General features: G+C 42.4%; 1 protein-coding gene, 1 long non-coding RNA gene and 1 other non-coding gene across 5 annotated transcripts in view; 2 read left to right on the plus strand and 1 right to left on the minus strand.

The window, feature by feature from the left end:
• The window catches only part of ppp2r2ba (protein phosphatase 2, regulatory subunit B, beta a), a 63,461-nt gene that overhangs the window by 14,148 nt on the left and 23,123 nt on the right, over positions 1-26,190 (minus strand). The window contains exons 1-3 of one of the 3 annotated variants that reach the window (XM_086023880.1): positions 14,813-15,547; positions 2,535-2,632; positions 592-757 (exon numbers count right to left, since the gene is read on the minus strand). In XM_086023880.1, coding sequence (XP_085880006.1) covers positions 592-757; positions 2,535-2,632; positions 14,813-14,882 — 334 coding nt within the window. In that variant the 5' untranslated portion in view covers positions 14,883-15,547. Of the gene's footprint in view, positions 1-591; positions 758-2,534; positions 2,633-5,127; positions 5,243-14,812; positions 15,548-26,190 lie in introns of those variants that run through there. The other 2 variants (XM_086023881.1, XM_086023882.1) reach the window with 2 other exon arrangements.
• LOC147152206 (uncharacterized) lies at positions 8,085-9,486 on the plus strand. The gene is made up of 3 exons (XR_015085732.1): positions 8,085-8,896; positions 8,981-9,097; positions 9,176-9,486. It is a non-coding gene; the product is annotated as an uncharacterized LOC147152206 (long non-coding RNA).
• Positions 24,554-24,852, plus strand: LOC147152207 (signal recognition particle RNA). Its single transcript, XR_015085963.1, has one exon.

A 26,190-nucleotide genomic window follows, 5' to 3' on the forward strand; every position in this document is an offset into this window, starting at 1 on the left:
GTGGGGGTTGGGGCACCCAATCTGACATGTAGCTGGGTGCAAGATGATGAATGGCGCTGAAGGTTGTGATGTCACTGATAAGCAATCTACAAGTTGACGACATTCCCCGCCCTGAATAAGCCATCTGGGCGCTTTCCAATTCTGCATTGCAAACATCAGTTACATCTCATCTTCACGGTCCAGTGAGAAGGATGGTGGCAGCAGTCATGTTTGCTCCTGTTTTTTTTTTCTTTCAATATCCGCCGTGTATATTGTGTCAGTGTGGCGAGGCCATCGCCGCAGGACCCTCCGCCATCTGCTCCACCCTCCGCTAGCGCTTCCGTAGCAGCCATGCATGACGGCCGCAATCTGCAAGACGTCTCCTCCGCTGATGTTGAAGCGCAAGTGCAGAGATGATATGATTTGATGTGTGTGCGTGTGTGCGCTGCGGTAGCCATGCATGAAACTCTCAATTTCAAGCCTTCTGTTGGTGGCACACGCTCGACCGAGTGGAACGCAAACACGTTCACGCAAGCTGGTGGGAAGATCATTGCTGTGACATTAGTGTCATCAACCTTTTCTTTTACTGGAATGTCAGAATCGGTGACTGACCATTGGTTGAGAGCAAGAAGTAGGCGGCGTTCTGCTGTGGAAGCCATTTGATCTTGTTGATCTTCTCCTCTATCTCCAAACTCTTCAGGTAGTCAAACTCCGGCTCGTGGCTCTGGAATGTGCTGTAAACATTGTACTCCCCTCGACGCTGGGGCTGGCTCTTACTCTGCAAAGTAAAAAGAATTACACTGAATAAGGCAGGGCGGAGCCGTGGGTGGGCCTGGGTGAGATTCATGAAAAAATTGATACTTTTACATTTTTAGTAAATGATTTTTGAATTTCTGTTTTTTATCTTATTGAATATTAAGAATGGCATAATTATGGTTGTCTCAGGAAGGTCTGAACTTCATATTATTCAGTTTGTCATTTTATTTGAATATCCGATGTGGAGGATTGTGCCCTGATTTTTCCCGACCTAGCCATTAGCCACGTTCTGGCTCCGCCCCTAGAATGAGTTCCGGTGACTAAAAATCGACATCTTGCATTTGACTCAATATATTAGGCTCTGCACTTGATCAAGCTGCACAGAGCAAAATATATTCTGTAGTAGAAGATACAGGCAGATCCACATTGCAGTTGCAAATATTCAATATGTTCTAATGAGATCAACAAAAGAGATATATGAAACAAAAAAGGAAGTATGCTAAGAATTTATTCATATTTGACCTCTCTGATGTACTGTGTAGCATTGCATTGGGGGAATTTCTTTTGCATTGATGAATTTCTCGAAACACTTTTGGAACTTTCTATGGGAATTTTTGCTGGGCATTATGGTAATATTCATAGATCAACTCTTTCCATCACAATTGTTTTTTTTTGTCAATAGTGCTAATCAATTTGTTGATATTCAGTGCATTTGATTCATATGTTTTCCATTTCCATGTTTTGAAAAACAAGTTCCCGTGTTAGAGACTAACATGCACGTGCCTTGAATACCTGTATATTATATTACCATGAATTGATGTTAATTCTCAAAGAAGGTTTCACAGGATGTTGCGACCCTCTGTGTAATTAGTCTTAAGCTAAATAAGTTATAATACAATACAATTTTATTTGTATAGCGCATTTCACAACAGCTAGAGCTGTAACAATGCAGTTTACATACAAACAACCAAATAGCCATAATACAACAAGTGAAATCAATAAATTAACATAAAACACTATATACAATAGACACCATTAAAAGAGCCGAAAAGTTCGGGTCTCAGGTCGGATCAAAAGCCAGCGAATAGAAATGTGTCTTCAACTGTGTTTTAAAAGTGGACAGAGAGGGGGCTTGCCTAACATCCAATGGGAGGTCATTCCAAAGGGAAGGACCAGCAGTCGAAAAGGCTCGATCCCCTCTGAGGCTCCGCTTGGTCCTCGGCACCTCGAGCAGCGCCTGGTCCGCAGACCTGAGGCTGCGGGAAGGTGCGTAGGAGTGGAGGAGCTCGGAGAGGTACGCCCGGGCGAGGCCATTTAATGACTTATAGCCAAATAGAAGAATCTTAAATTGAATCCTAAAGTGCACTGGGAGCCAGTGAAGGGAGGCCAGAATCGGTGTTATGTGCTCTGTCTTCCGAGCTCCAGTTAGGAAGCGAGCAGCAGCATTTTGGATCAACTGGGGACGTTTGAGAGAGCACTGAGCAAAATTATCTTTATAAAAGCAGAATTTTGGACCCATCACTTGCATCGTGTTAGGTGAGAGTATACAATAATTAACAATGAAAAATAGATGATTGCTTTTGATGGGAATTGAAAATGCGATAATTCAGATATGGAGCGTTGTAGATGCGAAACGGTGCTGATTATTTAACATTCTTCACAAGCATTGTGTGTATACCTAATTACCATACAATATCATCATCCACTATTTCAGACTACATTCCAAAATAATGTGTTGAAGCTGTCAAAGTGTATTGAAGTACCCTGATGTTCCGTGTTGCTTTGTTGCCATTTCCTACCTCCTGCTCCCTCTGGAAGACAACCACTCTGCCTCCTTTGTCCCCGGTGGCCAACAGCTCACCCGATGAGTTAAACTCCACCGTTGAGATAATGTCAGCTGTAGCGCACAGAGAAGGGAGAGAGAAATGTCAGTGTGGATGTGCACAAGGCGTATCAGCCTGTAAAAAACACACGTGTATTAGACAGCGGCGCAATTTCCAAGAACACTCGCAGAGGACACATCTCAGACATCCTCGGGCAAAAAGAAACACTAAGTGTGTGACTGGCTGATATCCTAAACATTATTTCTGGAATGAGAGCCAAATTTGTGTCATAGAATTGTACTCTTGTGTTTTGTAAAGGATGTTGCTGTCACACTAATAGGTCCATTTTTTTTGCGAGTCCCTGATCTCAGTCCAGTTCCAGCTTCATTAGAGGTATCTAAACACGTGTGCATCTTACACATTTGGCACATTTTAATGATATCCAATCCAATGTTGATTATAGCTTCAGCAGGCAAAAGGGAGACGATGAGGGAAGAAACAGTACGAAGCAATGCCCTCTGTGAAGATACGCATCATCTCGTAAAAGAGATTTTTCTTTTTGTTTTATTTTTTGAATTAGATAACTGCAAATGTGCAGTATTTCATGAACATGGTAGCGGCAGCAGAACTCACTCATTTAAAAAAAAAAAACGTTACTAACTAGACTTCTTAAATCCTATCTGCAGTGGCACCAGAGGCATATAATACACACCTCACCTTAAAGTACAGTATATTCCACTCCTACCACAAAATATTTGTGTTGGCTGTGATGGTTACACAGCTCAGAGCTACTACTGTATGCGTGGTACACATTGCACAGCAGAGGCTTCCTCCCTGCTTAAAACGGACAATTATTTTTAGTCAGAAGAGAGAGCGAGAGAAGAGCTATAGTTGTTTGGTATCTCCCCACACCCTCTGTGGACCTTCTTCTCAGAAGAGGGGGATGTTGCTATGGAGACCACTTCAATCTCTAGCAGCAGTCAGAGGGGTTGTGTGTGTGTGCCAATAGCGCTCAGACATTGTTGCTGATGGGAGCTGAAATTCAGCAAGAGTGCAGAAATAGAGAGAAAATATGCTCCCATATTTAGGGACGCATAGGATTGGTGATGTCATCGGAATAGACTACCTGCGGGCAAGCTTGTTGTGTGTGTGCCCGTGTAAAGCTGCGAAGCATGGTGGAGGGGGCAGTGGGGGACTAGGAATAATAGCTTCACAAATACAATATATCTTCATATACGGTAATGCGCATGGCCTTGTTGAATTGCATGCTTTATTGTTCAAGCCTATTCAGAGTCGGCACGAGGTGGGGGCCAGGCCCAATCACATTTCAATCAGGAAACTAATAACATTTTGCAAAAAGACCAGCCAGTCACTGATGCACTGCACAAGTGGCACACGCCCTGACAAATGCAGCTCCTTCTTTGTGCAATGTGCATCTGAAGGTCTCCACCTCTCTTTCACACACACATACGCACGCGCACACACACATCAATCAGCCAAAAGCATCGGTGCATGAATCAGCTTAGCAGATAGCATTTAGCAACCAAGGTTTTCCTTTCAACGCCTTTAACTATCTCTCTCACTTCCCTCATCTTCCCCCACTCCAGCTCATCATTAACCCATTAAGTCACTGAGGAGAAACAGTAATTGATGGACGCCATTTAGAAACTTTACACACCAATACATCCCTCAGTCATTTCACAGAATGAACAGACAGCAAAAATCAGTGAAGCCGAAACTCAAGATGAAAGCCCTAAATGAGTTTTTTCTTCCTATGAATGCAAATGTATTCAAAGCAGACAAGTTTTTTTCTGTCTCAGGCACTGATGGACTTCGTATTTGATTGGCTGAATCCCAAAGTGATTTATAACCTTGTCAAATTTGAAATTAAGGAGGATTTTTATTTGCTGAATGGCCATATTCTGGCTCCACAAAAAAAGTGAAAAAACACTCATAAAATGCGTTCATCTTTTTAGCATTTCACTATAGAGTGTTCCCACACTTATCATGGATCACACGTTTCCATGATCCCCCGCGATACGTGAATTTCCGTAGAGGATAACTTTTTATGGGGCGGTTACGCCTCTATTAAGCCATTACAAGTGTTACCTTCCGTTATCAGGCTTGGGTCAGTTCTATCAGGTCCAAACCGGGGTAAGGGGCGAACTGACTGCAGTCAAGAATGGTAGACAACGAGGCGTCATGTCGCTTAGCAATCAGGCTTCTAATTATTTTCTGACATCCTCTCCTTCTCACTCTCGCTCACACCAACCCTTCTCTTCCAGGTTTTTCTCCCGCCACTCCAGCACACGTCACACGCAACACAGCGGTCTCAGGCTATGCCTGTAACACAAGCCCCCACACACGGTTTTCACTCTTCGAAACACTTGTTACACTCAATAGATGTAAAATGCAAGATGAAGAACAAATACCCGGCGCTGTAAATCCTTGTACTCCAAGGGGAAGTTCTTCTTCGTCTTCCATTTCGAAGGCGAAGAAGAATACAACGACAACGACAACAGTATATGCGAACTACCACAAAAAGGATTTAAAAAGCTCATTAACCCACCATGTACGTTGGTTAAAAGGTGACACTGGATTCTGGTCATGGTAATACATCTTACAAGTTAAAAAGAAACATATTAACGTAGTTAGTAAGCAAACAGACGTCTCATCTTCTTCCTGTGCTGTGGGAGGCAGAGCGCACTCCTCTCACATTCATTTCTGAACAGTCTATAAGTCTATAATCAGCAGCTTGTGCTTGAACTGTTTCCATTTGTACTGCCTGACGCACTGGGATGCGGTACTCTTGTTTTTTTTTTGTTTTTTTTTGGAGGGGGAGCACTCTAAATTACTGAATGGCAATGAATAACTGAACATTCTGAGTTTCTGAACGGTCTGAGTGAAGTAATGCGCTCGTAGCATATTTTCGAACGCGCCCGCGATGAGGGAACAGGGACACTGGGGGCAACAAGCTCTAATGTTCATGAGCTTGGTTTTTGTAAAAAAAAATGTACCCTAAAAATAACATTTCAAAACGTTTAGGACTGGTCCCACTTAAATGAAGAAAAATATTAAGAAAACCCATAAATTAGCGAGGTAAAACTGTAAAAAAAAAATACTTAGACTATTAAAAGAATGTCTTTTACCACTTGTGTCATTTTCAGCCGCATGATCCCTCCAGCTGCACACATCACTCATAATTTAGCCAGGGAGAGCCTAATGTTGGCCTTGTTAATATTTGACAATCATAATCATGACAGATCAATTGCAAGTCTGATTCCAATTTGTAATTATCTGCAGCTTCATTGGAGATTAACAACATAGTGTTGATTCTGAACGTCACATGTAATTAAATAGTGTACACACAAACACACGTATGATCAACACACCATGCAGATCAAGATCATAAATTGCGTCCAGCCAGGTCTGACATGGACAGGTCAGTGCTTCTCGCTTGACATAACACACATCCATCAGCAGCAATAACACAACGCGTTGCCCTGCTGCTGTGACCTTGATGAGCAGCTATAAATCTCTTCTTGTTTCCGTCCACCAGTCTAAAACCCGCCCACGCCTACCATTCAATTTGGATTTGCGAGTCCAACTAACTAGATGGAAACATAGATATGTATTATTGATTCCGAAATGCAATAGGGAGCCAGGAAAATAAGCGGGGTGCTGGGGTATTGAATGTATTTATAGACACCAGTGTATGCGCCATCCATCAGGCAAACAGAAAAGGACACCACAATAGGAGAATTGTTAGTGATGGAGAAGAGGGAGGGGGAAGAGTGATCAGTATGGGTGGAGGTGTTGGCGCGTTGCACTAAGTAGCTCAGTAAACGATCGTACAGATCCGTTTGTTGGTACAGACCCAGGTGTAAATAGTCGCACCCTGGCTGACCACACTGACAACACTATCCTCTGGAATCCAGTCCAGGGTGGAACCCGAACCCAGGTTTGAGCCAGTCCCACCACGATAGGTATTGTCGCGTGAGACACGCAGCCCAAAATTGTGTGACGTCACAGAAAGTGATTTTTGTACATACTACATGTAAATCCAGAGAGCAACATGAAGTTGTGAGAATGCTTTGTTATAGACGCAACAAGGGCAGGATTAAAGCGCTTGTTTTGAGCTGCCTACGTCAAAGGATCAGACTCGTGGGGATAATTCACGTCATGCTCCCTTTCCTTTCACTATGGCGACCATCAGTATGCATGTCATCCTTTATTCCTTATTATCGAGGGGCACAGGTATGCAAGGCACCTCCAAATTTGGCTTTCAAAAGCTTCCACCATTTGGAAATATTTTGGGGAAAAGCACTTTGTCCCTTAAATTGCCCAAAGACTTGAAACTGACATTCACCAGTTTACAGCTCAGTTCTACAGGGCATAAACAGTGTTTGGATTTGGCTTTGAAATGTTTGCAATAGTAATACCAAACATGGTATCATCTTCACCGACAATAAAAAGGATATAGTGTACACTACAAGTTGGATGAAGACAATTAACGCAGGAAGGTTCTGATTCCACAAAACTGGCTCTCATATTAAATGAAACCTCTTGAGTTTTTTCTGCCAAACGCGGGGGGAAAAAACTGTTCGGTATCCTGGAAAACTGGTGTGTGTCGGGGACCAAAATGTTGCCTGGTCAAAACTGGTTGGGACAAAGGAGAGGGAACGGAAGTTAATAAGAGGATAATGGAGCCACGTAGGAGTAGAGGGATTCTCCAAAAGGTAATTTTCGAATAATCCAACAAAGGGTCAACAATAAAGTCTCTGGGTGTTTTAATAACCATTCAAATCAGACATCCTTCCAATTATCATACAATATGGCAAAAATAGGTAATTACGTTCAGTGCTCGAGTTGACAATTGTTAAATGTTACATAGTGGCACTCATATGCTTTCATATGAGCTCTCAAAGTGTAAAAGACGCCTGACGTTGAAAAGACTTTGAAGTCCAGGCCTTGGAGTAGACCTTTAGCTGCTACAGTACACTTGTAATCAGAAGGCAGAATCTTCTATTGATTTAGCATATTATCGTGTCCCTTTTCATTAGTCATTAAAGTTAAGAGCTGGGACGGGTGCAGGAATCAACACTGGTCAGAAAATTCTTACTAAATGTTTTAATCAGATATCCAAGTACACTTTTCTAGATGATTTTTTGAGCTGATTCCGAATCTGCCCTCATTTTCTCTCCAGCACATCGGGTTTTCATAACAATAATTGTATAGTTACAATAATATAATGTGTATAATAGTAATATATTTAGTGATATTCATGAATTATGTTCAGCAACAGGTGAAATTTTTTTGCGGAAGGTCATGGCTATATATATTTCATACAAGCTTTTATTGGTCAAACTTAAAAGCAAAAAATGAAAATTTCTCCAAAATTTGATGTGCTACACTACAGACATTTTTTTAAATCAGTGTCCAAAATACGTTTAGTGAAACATAAGGCCATATCTGATGAAAATTTGCTGTTGACCAGTGTTAACCCATTAAGGGCGGGAGCGCATAACCACATTTCTACCACTAAAGCCGGGAGCGCTGTTGCGTCTTTCATCCCTTAAAGCCGGGAGAGCGTATACGTCATTTTCTTTTTATTGTTTATCCTCGATCTCTTAACCAATGAAATGCATCAGAGTAGACATGTGATGGTGTCGTGAGTCATTGGAGGATATCCGGAATTTTTTCGAGCAGTAATGGCGGACGCCGTCGATCGCAGGATCTCTGAAATTAATAACAGCAGCTATATAGCTATATAGACAATGCGATTTAGGACTTTGAACCAGTTGAACGTGATATATGGTTAAGATATATGTTTGCATATAATGACAATATCGACGTCTTTGTAATGGAAAAGAGGATGGTAATTACCACTTGTTTTTTTTAAATAAAACGTAGTGCTTCTCTTGCACTGACATTTTATTTTTACCTCTTCGATTATAACAGTAAAGTTGAATAAACCCGAGTCTGTGTGAAAGTCACATGTCTAAGATCTCAAATTATTTTGGAATTATGTTTCTGTCTGCTACAGGGGCTGAGATATTGATTATTTTGTAAGTGTTGAATTTCTGGGAAATCTTCAGGTACAGTAAGTATTCCCACCTACGGACCTCTGTCAAACGGAAATTCCCTCACCCGGAAAAAAAACGTATGCATTAAATGTTCTACTCCTATATTACATTAACGATCGATTCCTGACAACGGAATTTCCGGTACCCGGAAACCCGTAGCCAATAGCGAAGCCCGGAGTGAGCGCAAACTCAAGCAGTCTACGCTCTATACTACGGAAAAACTTTGACTGCTCTGCCATCATCGGATCAAATGTAAATTCCCTCACTCGGAAAAAAAACATGCATTAAATTTTCTCCCAGTGTATTACATTAACGATCGATTACTTCCACCGGAAGTTCCGGTACTGTATCCGGAACCCATAGAGAAGCCCACAGTAGAACTCAAGCAGCTCCCGCTCGTACTATGGAAAACCTCTGACCGCTCCGCCATCATCGGATCCAAAACGGCGACATGTAAGTTACTTCTTTGGCATACGTTTTACTGAAATTGTGAAAGATTTTAATTGTATTCATTTACATTTTCGTCTGTAGTTCATGGCATCCGAACGAAGAAGAACGGTAATGGCCGTGAAAGAGAGAGTGAAATGCATCTGATTATGCAAAGCTGGACACAAAGTAAAAAACATCCAGGAGACACTTGGAGTCGGAAAAACTCAAATCTACGACAAAAGTCCTGATGTAAAGCCGCCGTCCAGCAAGAGAGCTATGGAGATGGCATGAAAAATGCTTTTGTATGCACAAGAATTCCCAGACATCAGTGATGATGAACGGGACAGTTTCTTGCAATTAGCAACAAAACGGTATGATACGCAGACAAACATTTTCATACAGCAAAGAATGAAGCCAACACAACAACTCAAAATAGACTCATTTTTTTCCCAAGTCTGAGAAAAATCAACACTAAAACACAGTACAGTTTACTGTACTTAAGTACTGTACTGCATTGATGTTACAGTATTTACAGTATTTTTTCAACAGTATTTGGACCATCTTTGTTATACTGTACTGTATTTCGTTCATATACCTGTACTGTATAGTTTAGTTTTTGTTAAATAAAAATTTGGGGGAAAATATTCTTTGGGCATTATATTGCTTGTGTTGTTACACATATATTTTTGCACGTTCATACAGGACATGTACCGTAGTCGTTTCCCACATAAGAAAATTATGTTATAAGGAAAGATTGAACAATGCAAATATGAGTCCTTACTAGAGAATACTTACTGTATACACATACACACAACTCCTCCATATATGCCTGATTCAGCTCCATACAACGCTGGCAACAAAACAACAATTTACAGTATTCAGAGCAACGTGCTTCCATCACATTGTAAGTAATCTTTATCTATTAGTCCATGTTCTGTAAGGCTGATCCTGTTTCGGGTCATGGAGGCTGGGGCCTATCCCAGCTGACTTAAGAGGAAAGGCAGACCCCACCCTTGACTTGTCGCCACTCAATGACGGAGCACACACAGTACCTGCGCTGCTGACACAGAAGTCAGGCAAGTGAACCAGAATACCATCGGTGACAAATACAGCTGAAAAAAAAATATTCCATCAGTAATTGTCGACATACTTGACCATGGAAATCTATTCAAAACATCTTAACTCCACTCATATTTTGATAAACGAAGCAAAAGAAATGAAAATTTGCTCCGATGTAAGATCGTCAGTGCACAGCTTGTATAACTGTGTAAATATACAGCCCCCTCAGAACAATTCAGCACACAGAGCCAGAGCCAAGTTGAAACTGCTGCCAACAAAAGTGAGGAAATATCTAATTTGTGCCACAATATTTATATTATTCATATTTTATATTTATATTATATATATTTATATTTTATGTGTTATTTTTCAGAACTGCCTTAATGGCAAGGCATTCATTCACATTCACATTCAACTTTGCTGGAAAAAAAAAAAACGTTGCCTGTACACTTTTAAATACACCCAAGATTAGAGGTCGACCAGCATACCGGAACCAATTGTGTTTGGCCTTTAAGGTTCATCACACATGAAGCATATCAAGCATTAATTCATTACTTTTCTGTCAACAATAAACAGTTGATCACAGCCTCCGTTTAGGGCCACATTACAATAGAGATCAATTCAAACTTACAACAAATCCTGCTGCTAACTGACTGGCGTGGCAGTCATACGATGAAGGGGTTTATTACGCTTTATGAGCTCCACACAAAGCCAAAGAGCATAAAGCAGCTCTTTTCATGAGAGGAGCATGACTCTTTGTAAAGATCCGATGTGAACAAGCTAATTAACCTGGTTTCTCCTCCAACAGCCCCATGAGAGCGAGACGGCGTCTTTTGTCCTTTTGGGCGTGTGCGTGCGTTCATGCGCCTGTGTGTGTGTGTGTGTGTGCGTGTTCGGAATTGCCACGCTCCAGAGAGGGATGGGTGAAATAGGTGTCACCGCCTCATTTCTCCGACTTCATTAACGCACGGCAAATGACAGACACAACACAGGACAGACGTCAGAATGAAGACGGTGATAAATTTAGGCATACATCAAACACCAAAAGGCATTTTTTGATGATTCTGCATGGAAATCGGAGATGGTATGGTGGGAGGAGTGGTGCGTTCAAGGGGGGCGGGGGTGCAATGGGGACACAGTGAATTTTAATCCACCAACAAAACAAAAGCTGCCTCCCGCTTTCCATCTGAAATCCTTTCATCCCGTTTTCAAGGGCGAAGGAATCAAAGACGAAATGCCTGCGCCATGTTTCGACATCGACAATCAACCAGAATATAAAAGATTGCGTGAGCTGCCCCATACGGGCACAATGGTCTGCTATCAAAATGTACTCATGCACGCCATTGTTGGGTTTTGGAGAGATCACACGTTGTTCGGCCTTCTGGCTAGCAGCTTGAAAGAATCACACATGGCGTAGCCATCACAGCAGCTCTGCATAACTGACCAAGAAACCACAGAAGAGCTGAGGAGAAAAAAATATATATATTTGTAATCATGTAGCTGTAGAGCCTCGGGTACACTTTCATAAATTCTCATTAAATTTTCATGGAGGTGCAGACTTAATAAGAAGCTAATCAGGGCAAGAAAGCAGCTGCTGGATAAGGAGTGCGACTTGCCCCAACTTCACAGCTTGCCATTAAGTCCCCCCGTCACCCCCATACACACACACATTATTCCACTGGCACTATATGGAGAGGCGAGGTGTTATGAACGTTTCGTGGTGAATAATGGATGGGACCTGGGGGTATGGTGGACTAAGTCTTTTCATGCCGGGGTCCTAAAGTGTAGCCGCGGGCCGTTTGCCTTGGCCCAGGCAAGCTGAGCTGCTGCTGCTGCTGCTGCACTCACAAGCGGGAGCAATAAAGATTGGGAGCTCTCTGTTATGGGCTCTGCCTCAGCATCCAGACTCGAAATGAGAGAAAGAGGGGGCAAGGGAGAGATGGTGGAAAGGAATACGTGTGCTACCAAGAGATCGTCAGGTCAGTGTTCCGTAAAGGGGCAAAAATCAATACCAAAGCAGACTCACTTAGGCTAGGTCCTGCCTCACAGCAAGGAAGCTATTTAGATCTTCTTTTTTTTTTTTTTTTTTGCTACCCTCTCAGGTCGAGAGTATTAAATTGATCACTGGTGGGCGTTGTAAGAGCATAACATTAAAGTCAGTGTGCACATTAAGAGCCAGACATGCAGTCATGAATCCGAGAAGCATCCATCCAGTTGCCTTAGGCCGTTGACGTGTCATCTGCAGGTGGCTGCTGCAGAGTTTGGCAAATGAGACCATAATGTCATTTTCCTCCATTGAAATAACGACGACGCTTTGACAGGAGGCGCCTAAAGTGACCGTGAACGTATACGTACTGACATCTCGTCTCATCAGTGTAACTGCCCACACACTCGGCCAGGCATGGGATTGGTGCGAGGCAAAGGTCAGCGCCATTGACATCATTAAAATGTGACATCATTACAGGCTCCTGCTGCGATGGGCAAGCCCTGCCCGGTGAGGGGCCGGGGGCGTTTGGTCATCCCCCTCAAGCTCGCTTACCACTCATCACAGACCTGTCTGTCTCTGTGGGTGTACGTGTGTGGTCTGAATGGACTCGGCCTGATGGAACATGTGTGTGTGAATCGTGAGGACTGCGTGGGTAAAGCCAGACACCTGCTCTTACAATCTTTGGCTGTAGTCTGACTTCATATCACTTAGGGAAAGCGAGGAAAGGGCAAATAGGCGCATGCACACCCACTCATGATATATGAGCTGTGACGATCATAAATTAAAGCAATAAAATGTAACAAAAGTAGGCTTGGCGTGTTGGAAAAGCACAGATGGGCCGCAGGCTGGCCAGTCGTTTACAACCTGTGTCCTTCTCATCTACTTAAAACGAGATAAAGCAAGGAAAAGGCGGACTCATTTGAAGGAGTCAGACGGAAACACCAAATGGAAGAAGCTCCAGTTTTTCATCTCAGCGCAAACAAAGATATCCATCACATGCACGCACCCCCCACTTCGCATTCTCCTGCTCTGTGCATGTGGGAGCCCAGGCAGCCGGTGCTCCACTGCATTGACATGAAAAGACTGCATTTCAACCCTTGCCGCTCTTGTAGCCTCAGAGTGGCCTCTGACCCACAGTGCAAACCTGCACACAGCCAGCAACAAAATCCATTGATCGAAACTGCGCCAAAAACAAAACTCAAAACGATGCTAAATGCTGTGTTTAAAGTGTCGGATTGGAAGGAGTTGCATTGTGTTGATATCAATTAAAAACATAAAAATATTGCAGGTAAAGTGTATGTTATGTTATGTGGAGCTACAACTGTCTTCAAAACATTATTAAAAATGAACGACAACATGGTCCATTCAGCGAGGTTCATGACTGGCTCCTCTGGAGTCGGAAATAAAAATATGAAGCCAAAATGCTTCATTCAGTTCCACACTGTTCAAAAATGTGATGGCAAAAAAAAAAAAAAGAATATTTAATATAAGGTCAAGTTCATTGTTGTTGTTTTTTTAGCTGATCTCGCTTTTTAAAAAATAGAAAAGACATGTGGTCTTCCGTTTATATATAATGTTATGGAAGCCTCGCTATAAAATTAACTTGGCAACATAACATGCATGTCTGATGTTTCTAACAAACCAATCCGTGTTGAACAAGTTCTGATAGATTTATTGTAGCCATACACAGTTATCGCAGTGCAAGTGAATGGAAGAGATTTGAGATGCAAAATACTAAAATGGAACATAATTTAATGTAATCATACTTTGTAAGTCGTTGTATATTTTTCTTTGTTTTACTCTTCACAGCAGGGGGCGGCACTGCCTCACTTGCCTACCCCGACCTCCCGCCCCTGGGCCCATTTTGGTTAATTGCTGCAAGTTAAAATTATTATTGTCATTATCTTCACTGTCCCACCCCGGCCATGAAAAGCTACAAACCAATCTGCATAATTTGTTAATATAGAGGCAGAGCAGTCGTAACTAGACGAATGATTTGATTAGTGAATGCTGAACTTAAATCAATGTTTTTATGTTGAGCAAGCAGCTTGCCCAAGTGATTGGTGGAACATGAGGGAACTATTAACCATCACACAGCAAACAGGCAGATAATCAAGAGGCTGGCGCGTGGTCAGGGAGGATAACACACACGCGCACACACACCAAGGAACAGCAATTATTGGTCTGAAGCAGAAACAGCTATTGTTCAATGCTCAGTTATCAGTGTGTGCGTGTGTGTGTGAGAGGGAAAGAGGGAGGGAGAGAGTGCGAGAGAGACCTTTGACATTTACCTTTTTCTGTGAAAGCAAAATCTTGCAAATGATTCCGCACTCTATTATATCAGCACCGAAGCAACGGTCACGCTAAAAGACAGCAGTTGGGACAAATTTCGACTTTTATCTTTCCTCGCCTTGCCAAATACGTCATTCTTTATTCTGAAGCTTTAACGGCATCACGTGACTCACTGGAAGATTTATCCTCCTTTGCTTAGGCGGCTGTCCACCCAGATTAAAGCTTGGCTCATCCTAAAATAACCTGACCGGACCGCACCTCGTCATCTCCAATTCTCTGGCAGGCAACTCCCTGAAGATGCTCTCTTGTGTCATTACATTGCACAAATGTTGTAATTGTTGATTCGTTCATAAGTCCCACTGATTGGAAAGAGCCACGCACTGTGTAGGGCTTCAAGATACCTTCTGTTGCATAGTTGTGGTCGCGAAGGAAGCTGCTGTTAATTTTGCGGGTGTCGCTCTCCTCCTCCATTGATAAATCGGCTGCTTCGAGATCCTGACAGCGGCAGACCTCTCTCCCATCCTGGCCAGGTACCGTCAGCAGGCGGGCCGTGGAACCAGCGGGGCGCTTGTCATGGCTCCAGATCTGCGGTGGAACGACTGCGATCAAATAGTCGATTCACTCAGGTGATGTCCCCAACGCCAAGACGCATCAAACCAATTTCTTTTTTCTTCAATCGAAATGCTTTCAAATCCCCTCCTCGGCTTTACGTTGAACTCCGATGAACGATGCGCGACCAAAAATGGAGAAAAATGTCAAGTGAAGGTGCAGCGGCGCAGTCGTAAATCTCTCCTCCAGGATTTGACTTTAGGTGTAGGGCGGCTCTGCTGCCCCCTCCCAGAGCCAGCGGGGCGGGCGGGATTATGCGTCAACGCAGTTTGCTCACTTCTGCAATGCCAAGTTCGCTACCTCGACGGAGGTTCCGTTCCAGTTCCTGCCCATCGAACACGGTCGTCTTGTTCTCATTCGCGGTCGGAGATGACTCCACTGTGTATGCACGTAAACGCACGCACGGGCGCGCGCGCGCACGCTGCTGCCTCCGCACTTCAGCACAGGAGGACCCCTCCCATGCAGGCTGGGAGACACGCACGCACAAATTGCAAATGTGACGCTCGCGCACAATCTAATATGCTGATGACCGCTAGTCACGATAGCGCGCGTTAAGCTGACAGCAGCCTTATGGTCTGCTAGCAGGTTGCCTCTTAAACCCTGTTAGATCATTTTCCTCCACCCCTCTGCAGGGGCAACTACTGTCAGTGCACATTTCTACAACTGAATAAGAGCTAATTGCATTTAAAATGAACGTTAGAATGGGGGAAATCTAAGGAAGGGGCGAAGCCACAGTTCTAGGTTTTTATCTTATTGAGTGAAAAGTTCAAAAGTACCTTTTGGTGATACTGACTTGAATGTATACCTTGGGTTCATGTTCACTTGATTCACATACAGTACAGCAAGGGAACAAAATGCAAAACAAACTGCTTAGGTTTAGCGTAAATTTAAGATTTAAACAGATGAATGCTTTTCTTCTTACGAAAATGTACCATCAATAGTTAGTTAGTCTTGTACAAGGAAATAAATGATGCGGTCTCATGCACCAGTAACATTTGAACAGCATGAATTATTATGACATAAAAACACCACTAATGACATTGGCTTTGGCTCCATAATCTCTGTGAGATGCCGCTTTAAATTGTGTTTGTACTGTCCACTTGCCAGAAGCTGGACTATGTTTGTTTTCAGACTAGGGGTGCTATTTTTGTGCCAATCGCAAGGCTAGCGCAAAGCGCAGTATGGCTGTGCGCATGGGTGGAGTTTTCTTTCATCATATATTTTGCCAGATTTTGCACTGGTAGAATAAGGAGTAACGGGGCATTTGCGCTTTTGTGCGGCGTTGTGGGATGGAAGTACTGTTTTCCCATCCAATCCTAGCGGCATCCCTCATTTGCATCAAAACCAAGATGGAAGAAGAGAAAAAGACCCGTTAGGGTCTGTGCAGATAACAATGATTATAATTCAATCAATGAATTGTTTTCTACAATGGTTCCAAGGGATTGTCGCATGCTAGTGTAATATTTATGAATGAAATCCGGTGAAATCCACCATATATATCCACAGAGCACCAAATTTGTCTGTCTGTGCCTCGGTCAAATACACCAAAATCACGTTACACCACCTACGCCACGAGTTAGACCTGCTTTTAGCGAGTCCAAAATGTAGTTTTTGTGTAAACGAATTTGCAGATGAGCCGGGGGGCACGACAGGAACACCCACTGAGGCGTAATGCTTATACCAAATTCACAAACATGCTCAACGACAACATTGCCACAGCATGATGCGTCTGTGCACCCAAGCATACTCGCAGCTCGGCACCCACAAATTCACCTAGTCGCAGATTTTTCTTGAACATTTGTAAAATGTTTTTTAATAATTTTGAGGCGATCGTCTTGGAAGGCAACTTGGGCATCAATTATACACGAATTTTCACTATTCGCCGACCAGTCTGGTGTCCACTGTACATAAGAGTTAAAATTCAGTGGTAAATAATGGGTCAGATTTGTACATTGAGTAGTGAGTTGTGTCCCAAGCACTTTTGTTCTAAAATTTGCAAACTTAACTGCAGCTACAACGTGCTTCCTACACACTGATACGAGTATCATTTTCATTTCACATTTTGCAGAAGATGTGAATGCACCTGTATTCATTTTTGCTTCAGTCACAAAACGGTGAATAAATATTAGTAGCAGTGTGCAAGTGTTACTTTTTCTTAAGAGACACACGTACTGTACACGATCAGAAAAAGAAAACGGAGACCTTCGGAGGAGTGTACGCCTGATATTGCAGTACAGGCAGTGTATTCAAAGAAATGTAAGCACAAAAGCTTACAAGGCAGACACAGAGAAGTGTTTGTTAAGAAAGGAGGATGCAGATAAAAAAAAAAATGAAGGAGCCCAGACGCCGATTAATTAGATTAGTCGGGCTGCCGTCTGCGCCCCTTTATAGAAAGATCTCATTTACAGTTTAATAACAACGCAATGCTCCTTCTCCTGGACGTAGCATAGTCTTGGATGGCTCTTCGTGTATGTGAGAGAAGCATTAGTGTGCGCATCCCTGCTCTTATCTACTCATTTAAACCTAAATCTCTTGGTTTCCACAAAGGGACTAGGTATCACCCCTCGTGCTAGCCCCCAGTGCGCAGCAGCAGCAGCAGCAGCAGCAGCAGCAGCAATAAAGGGATTGGGGACCCCCTCTCTTAAATGCATTAGCTCTCTAATCCACAGGACCATTTGCACATCAGATCCTCTGCTCCACTTCTAATGGGAATCTGGCTGTGAGGAAGGCAGACTGTCGATGCAGAAAAAAAGAGGAAAAAAATGCACCTTTCTACATATGCTATTTTACACACCATCACCCCGCACCTTCACTGGAATACATTACGGGGTATTATCCATGCAGGGAATAATGAAAGCTGTAGTAGAATTGTGAGGTTGTGTGCGTCCCTCTCTACAGCCCTCTGCTCCCCTAATGAAATTTGCAGAAAAACGCTTCCATCCTTGACCTCCCGGATCTGACTGAGTGGTCTGCGGTGTTTCCCGTCTCTATCAATATTTAAACAGGATCTCGAAGGACAATAGGGTTACTCTGCCACTGAGAAGTCAGCTGAGTTACAGTTGAGCTGCACAAGTGAAAGGAATTGAAATGAGTGAGACAATGCGCTCGATACAAAGGAGTCACACACTTGGAAGGTTCATTTTTGTCAGCGGTGAGAGGTTTGGTGTGTGCGACACACAAATCAAGGGCAGACGTTAGGGCTGTGCAATTAATCGAAATTCAATTACGATTTCGATCATTACACTCCACGATTACAAAATTGGCATAATCGTTAAAAAAACGATTATTAATACTAATTTTGAGTTGTTTTGAGTCATGCGCACACGAGTTAATCCGCCGCGCCGCCCTCTCTAAACTAGCTAGCTAGCCAGCCCGCACCTCGCAAGTCACACTGCACACGCTCCTATTGAACGTTTTAACAGAGTAACAGACCTAAAAATGGCACAAGACCCGCCACAGGAACGACTTGTAAACAAGCAAGGCAAGTCGAAATCGCTTATTTGGTTACATTTTGGGTTTGCCGTGGAAGATGGCGAGCAAAGACGTCAAAAAAGCAAGTTGTCCCTGCACCCACCGGCAACACGACGAATCTATTCAACCATCGTTTGGTTTACGATGATGTTATGATAAACCAAACACATTCAGAAAACACTGAATCAGATTATGGCGTCGTTCACAACGCAATTCTCAGTCGTTGAAAGACAACAGAATCTATTGCCTGGACAAGGCTTCCAAATTTTTCTGACACAAACTCCACTTGGCATTCGGCATGTGGGATTTATTTTAAATAACATATCTAATGCAAATGTACACTACTTTTACTAGCACAACAATAGAAACCATGCTACACATTATGACTGTGACTTAAGTTACATTTCTTGTGTAGTCTATAATATGAAGTCACATTTTGGTGATTATTTTTGTTTCAAATTGCTTCAAATGCAATTTGCAAACATATTATTGATCATTGTATTGTAATACAGTTTACATATGGCCTACTGTAATTTAGAAGTATTGTATAGATTACGTACTAATATGTAACAGTCAACATTTAAATTAGTTTGACCCAATCAGCATATTACATTTATTTATAATTTATCAGAAGAAAATTACTTTAACTTTATTTACTATATGTACATATTACTTTAAAAACAAAACAAAAAAGACTTCAGACAAAGGTCTAAATGTATAGATGAATAAATAGCATGGCTGTTATTCTGTCAAAATTGGCATCTTACTCCAAGCAGTTTACTACTTTCACAATTTATAAGCGAACAGCAAGTTAACTCCAATGTAATGTTTGTTTACACAAGGAAACCATACTTTAATTTATACATTTTCACTTTTCAAAAAACATTTAAATAATTAATTTAATAAATGTTGTTGGGTCCAAAAGGAACTTAAATTATTATAGTGTTTCAAAGAATTTTGTCTTAATATTTTTTACATGTTTAAACCTGTTTTTGTTTTGTAGCAAAAAAAATAAATGATCGTTTGAATAATGGTGATTTCAATTATTACCAAAATGATCGAGATCAATATTTTTTTCATAATCGAGCAGCCCTAGCAGACGTTCATGTGAAAGGGTCAGTCAAGGGAGGAATGCTGCTTGAAGCTAAAGCCTGGGTTCAATTCCGCCTTTCCCTGCACTTATGCATATACTGTGTATTTCAATCAGATCTCCTCTTATCGATTCCACCCAAACCCTTGTACTTGTCTTGAGCCAGTTCCGAATGTGACGCCACAGAATGGCCACGGGACTAAAGGGAAGTGGCTCGGACCAATAACGCTGTTCCTCGTAAATTGGCCCCCTTACATGACCTAAGATCGATAACCATTTTCTCATGAAGGACCTCAAGTTCTGCATCCCACGGCTCATTGCTCCCTCCCTTCACTTGCTCCTTGTACTGCACGTCTGCTGGGTAAAGACCTGTGACAGCGCATCTATACGTGCTTCACCCTTGCAGGAAATGCTCAGGGGGGAGCACGCGAAAATTGGAAAGCGTGTCCTCAATTCCCCTCGACAAAGTGGGTTAAATTAGATTCTACCAGTCCAAACGTATAGGGACAATCACAGGGCAATGATATTTTAGTCATGCCCAATTGATTTCCTTGATGTGTGGTAATTGCTTGACTCTGGGATTCCTGTGCGAGGGCGCTGTCTGCATACCAAGCAACATACGTGCACATTGTATGAAGTCGGAGGCACATCAGCAGTGACAGCACGCATCCACTAAAGATTTCATCCGGATAATGTAGCAAATCAATTTCATATACACAGAATAATCTTGACCAATTTAAAAGCCAAGAGTGTACACTGACCAGTCGAGTCATTAGCTGCAAATGTACACGTGGCTTTTTTATTTTTATTTTATTTTACCGGAGCTAATCTCAGGCATTTTTGGAATGTGGGAGGAAACTGGATAGGAAGAGCATATGCAAACTCCACACAAAAACGTCTGAACTGAGATTTTAACCAAGACTCATCACAGTGAGGCTAACGTGGTCTCCAAGAAGAAGAAGAAGAAGAAGAAGAAGAACAAGAATTTCTCCGAAAACAATAGAGTCCTTGCAGTATTCACTGCTCGGACCCTAATTAGTGCAAGAGGTCACAGGCCACAAACCTGAGGTCGGCCATATTTTCATAGATAAATACATTCTTTCTTAATCCCAATAGGAATTAAGAATGAAAGAATTACACGGCTAACCGAGAGTATCTGATTCCAGTCATTAAACTAATTCAACATATTTTTTCAGCATTTTCAGGTGAAGAGTCAAAAACATAAAAGTCAAGAAAGCTTATTTGGTATACTTCTTTTTTTTTTTTTTAGCAGCTATATTGCTAAAACAGTTCACTGTTATATTCAGATGTGCGCCAATCAGCGTACAAACGGCTGCGGTTTATTGCATGATTTCAAACAAATGAGGATGATTATCGTTCAGTAGCACGAGATTCGACCAGCCAACATGCGCTGCTGCCTCCATTGACTATGCAACCCGCCCTGGCATTAAAAGGAGCTCAACACATGGGCGTAATAGGATTGCCCTGCCAGTCCATCTGTCAGGGGACTGAGCAGCAGCAAAGCCCAGCGACCAAGCACCCTGGCCCGGATCCACCTGCTCGGCCTGTCCCGGCTTTGCACTTTGCTCCGGTGATATTTACTCAGCATTAAAACCTAACCCCTGTGTGCACGCTCAGCCAAGTGTGTAAATCATGTTAAAGGCGCAAGTAAGAAAAAAAGGGAGAGTGCGTTAGCTTCTAAAAGAGATGATGTGTTGCTATACTGTCGTGTTAATAGAGTACAGATGGAGATGCACGGCAGTAGCTGGTGAATGAACAGAGTGAGTCGAGGAGGGGGAGGTACGATGGAGAAGAGAAGAGGAGAAAGATATAATGGGGGCGGGGGTGCATAGTTTTGGTATGGGCTTTAAATCAAGCCTACAGGCTGTGCCTAAACCAGCAGGCTTTACTCTTGCTGCCATTCCAATTACATCAGCATGCGACTAATGCTCCATTGCTCCGAGTCCTCGGACCAGCAGGATTGGATTTCTTTTCCCCTGACTCTACTTTCCCATCCCCCCCAAGCCCCTCCCCCCAACTCCCTTGATAGTGAATTAATTGAAAAGAATGCATGTACAATCATTAGCTCAGGATGAAACACTCTGGAACAGAATTCATCAATTGAACGAATTGAAGAAGTGTTTTGGGCTTCAAGCACCCACCATGACCAACTAAATATTAGCAGGAAGATTTAGATTGACAAATAGATCAGCCTAAAGGTGAAAAAGCATGCACACACACAGTGGATTTGTAGAAATATACACTCAACATGCTGAGTGGAAATGGTGCCACTTTAATGGGAAGAAAAATCATTTCATTGTACCGCTCCGGTTGCTAGGAAACTGCAACTCAATTGGCATTGCAATGCAGTACAACAGCTGTCACCATAATTGGACAATTAACATCTTAAAATGTCTTTATGTTGCTCATATTCATTTCAATAAAGGCCCCAAACGTGTCCCAACATGTTTTATACGGGTCGGGTTAATGGGCTGAATATGAAGTACATGTTCTCAGAGGAATGAGGTTTCATCAGTCAAAGGATCAGCGATGCGTTCAGGCTAAAGGCACAGACAATAGTCAGAACCATTTGTGTGTCTGGGAATATATGGACGAATTGTGCATGTTGCTAAGCGTGCTATATTTATCCGACAGCGCTTCTATCGCTGTGGATGGATGAAAGACGGCCGAGTGGAAAGTAGGTTAAGCAGGTTAGCGAGTGAATACAAAGCCACCTCCCCATGCAGTACATAAATGGACACGCAAACTCCCGAGCTCGCATTCAGAACCGTGGACAGTTCGCTTCAGCGCAGCCTCCTTTTTAAAAGAGTTCTCGTCCTCCGTCCGACCGTCCACAAAATGGGTGTCCGTCCGTTCCGTCCCAAGGACGGAATGCCCACCTCTGATCACCACAGTGCTATAAAGAATGTGTTTAGTTGGGAACAGTTAACAACTTAAAAACTACAATCATCAATGGATGTTCACTTTGTTACCCAGATTAAGTCTTTAATGTGAGGAAAAAGACGGAATTGGTACACACCTGTCTGCGTTTGACAAAGTCCATTCTGCTGGTTCGAACAAATCTCTTTTTTAGTTTGTTTTATTTTCTACTCATGTACACTGTGGCAATCATGTATGTTCAATAATGGGAGGGGCGGAATACTTCGCTCTTGTGAGGAGAGGCCAATCCTCCGAGCCAGAGAAATTACAAATGACTACAGAATTGTCACCAGATTTGTAAAATGCTTTAAACACAGTGATGTAAATCCCAGCTTCTTTAATTCTCATTTATATTCTGCTTTTCTCAACTAGGGCAATGACAAATCAAAATGAGGCAATGCTGCGAAAAGTGTGTGTGACACCTGCTGCCACGTCCCCCTTTTAGTGGTGACAAGCTGCCAGAGAGGTTTTCCCTGAAGCCATTCAGACATGTTCCAACCAGTCCCTTGTGTCCACACAGCATGTTCTCAGTGCACCTCGGCCCAAGACTCTCTCATACACACATCTCAAAAAAAAGAACCTTTATTACAAAAAGCACTCTGTCAACAAAAAGGCTAACACTTGTGAGCATGTCTCATTTAAAGGCTGTAATCTCCAAGAAAATCCCATTTGGCAAAGCATCTGCCAGCGTGGATCACAGATAGACCGTAGTTTGGGTACCCACGGGGCGGCAAGCTGTCCAGTCACACTTTTCTCTTTAATAGGCACACATACACGTACAGTATATAGACAGACACATACAGTACATACTGTTCGTATGAATATTTATACATACAAACATACATAACAAATATACATGCCTTAAGGTGTACCAGCACCTCCAGTGATTAATGCCACTTGTTTTAATAGAAACATGTCACAGGCTCAAAGAGACAAATTGTCATTGGGAAAGGATTTTATTTTTATTGCTCATGTTATTGATCTGGCATGAGGGATCACAGTGGCAAAGCCACCTCAGGGACTGATTATTTGAAATATAGCAGAGGGTGAGCAGAATTGCTTGCGGTAGTGGCCTGTCCATCTGCGTGTTTGTCATCTTGGCTGTCTGTTGACAATATTGCCTCATGTAACAGTCAGGCCTGTACTAAAAAGATACAAAATAAAGCGATAAAACCCATTTCCCATAATTTCATAGAACTTGCAACAAACCCTAATGCACAGTTAAGACAAAATCATTCATACTTCTCGTATTAAGGATCTTTATTCTTATTATTTTCTAAGAGGTTATAGGTTTTATAGCAACATGGTTAACTAATGTTTTGTAGCTTCACAGTTCTTAGATTTTGGGTTCAAATCTCGGCCCCAGCCTTCCTTAGTAGAGTGTGCGTGTTCTCTGTGCTTGTGTGAGCTCTTTCAGGGAACGTGGGCTTCCTCCTGCTTCCTAGGTTAATTGAAGCTTCTAAATTGTTCATTGGTGTGCTTGAAAGAATCAATGTTTTTTGGGGGTTTTTTTTGTCTACAACGTGCCCTGCGATTGGCTGTTGACCAGACCAGGACATACCCCGTCTCTTGCTAGGCTCCATTCACCTGCGACTGTACAGTTAGGATATTGTCGCTGTCATTTGTGAAAAACACTTATCTCCATATTTTTTTCTTCTCTTAATTTTGCATGGAATCATGTTTCCGCGTTACAGACGTCATATTAAAGAGAAAATTTAAAAAGTTTCCAAAATTGGAGATAAGTGTTTTTCACAGGACAACGACGATATGTGGTATAGAAAATGGATGCATGGATGACGGTATATGCTCAATATTACTAATAAAAAAAAAACTGTAATATAACTTAGTTCATTTTAAAATCAAGTAATCAGTAAATCGGTAAAGTAACTAAGTTACTTTTTCAAGGCAATTGTGGCAACACTGCTCGATACACACTGCAAAAACACTTTTGTTCGATCCCTCGCACGTGTCACCATACTTGGTGACGTCACATGCGATCAAGTCAAAGGCATCATTCGTGCGTCAGTTTCTCGCCGGGTGCGGTGGCGCGCGCCTGTAATCCACGCTACCGGGAGGCTGAGGCTGGCGGATCGTTTGAGTTTAGGGTTTCTGAACTGCGGCGGACTCTGTCGAGTAGGTGTCCGCGCTAAGTTCGGTATCGATATGGTGCTACCAGGGGAGCTCGGGACCACCAGGTCGTCTGAGGAGGGGTGCACCGGCCCAGGTCGGAAACGAAGCAGGTCAAAGCCCCCGTACCGATCAGTAGTGGGATCGCGCCTGTGAATAGACGCTGCAGTGCAGCCTGAGCAATACAACAAGACGCAGTCTTTTAAACTTCGTCTTTATTCACAACAAACACACATATTATTTTAGCATTACACAAAATACTCGTTTTTTTCTTCACAAAGCACAGTCTGTTTGTCCTACACCGCCTCCTCCTGGGTGAAGGCGGTACTATAAAGTACTCTGTAACAGATTTTAACTGTTAAATTTAAAGGTTGAATCTAGGGTGCAAATTAGTTAAAGCTAAAGTCAACCCAAACACAGCAAAATCCACCCGTTTATAGCCATCTCAGGGGGTGGCCATTTTGTCACTTCTGTTAACTGAAAATGACATCACCGTTGCTCAGGTTGAGGTAACGACCAATCACAGCTCACCTGTTTTCTGAAGGTGAGCCATGATTGGTCAGTTGACAATGCTAGCTGCCCAAGCCCTTTTGTTTACATTTATTTAGTTGAAAATACATTTTCAAGCTTTAAGATGGCATAATATTGTCATTTCAACATTTTTCATTGAAACAGTTTCATAATGACATAGTTGTGTTAAATGAGTGTCTTGCGTGTTAAAATACAGCTACAAATATTGTATCTGTGCTATACTTTCTGTATAAAAGTTGAAATGTATGCCGAAGGAAAACATAGACTGACTAAAATAGCTCTTAATTTTCGTTGACTAATATTGGGCTAAAACTAAAATACAACCAGATGACTAATTTCTGACTAAAACGTTCATTAATTTTAGTCAAAAGACTATAACTAAAACTAAATTAAAATATCTTGTCAAAATTAACACTGAGATATAGCTTATGTGAATGTTTAGCTGGAAACAACACAAGATTGTTGCAGGACACGTTGTGTTAAAAGGCAAGGGCACCGCCATGGTTTAGGTGAGTTATAGCACTTTGGGTCCCACGAGGACCATCCATCTAACCATTTTCCACACTGCTTATCCACCACATTTGGGCTGAGGGGGATTGTGAGCAAGAAGCATTGTACACCCTGGCCTGGCCAACCATTCAGAGGGCACTAAAGGGGGGCTTGACCGTTACATACGGGTGTCTGTGAAAATGATTTATAAATCTATCTTTTAAAAATCAAATAAAAACTGGGGCTACACAGATTTCTAATGGAGCTATACGTCCTCCTAGCCCTGGTGTAGTGCCATCCCTGTGTGTGGTTGATGCTTAGAATGAGGCCATTAGTTTCTCTCTCTCTCTCTCTCTCTCTCTGGTTGGGCCACAGAGCTATAGGAAGAGTGACAGCAATTCTAGGACTAGTACAGAGGGAAACTCCACAAGGATGCACACATTCACCATACAAACGCCAATGACTGTTATGTTGTTTGGGTTAACCTTTCGCCTGTATCTTATAATGATGAACAATGTCATG

Source organism: Filicampus tigris, chromosome 2, assembly GCF_054856515.1.
Source record: "Filicampus tigris isolate MCC_2025a chromosome 2, RoL_Ftig_1.0, whole genome shotgun sequence".
Lineage (NCBI taxonomy): Eukaryota > Metazoa > Chordata > Actinopteri > Syngnathiformes > Syngnathidae > Filicampus > Filicampus tigris.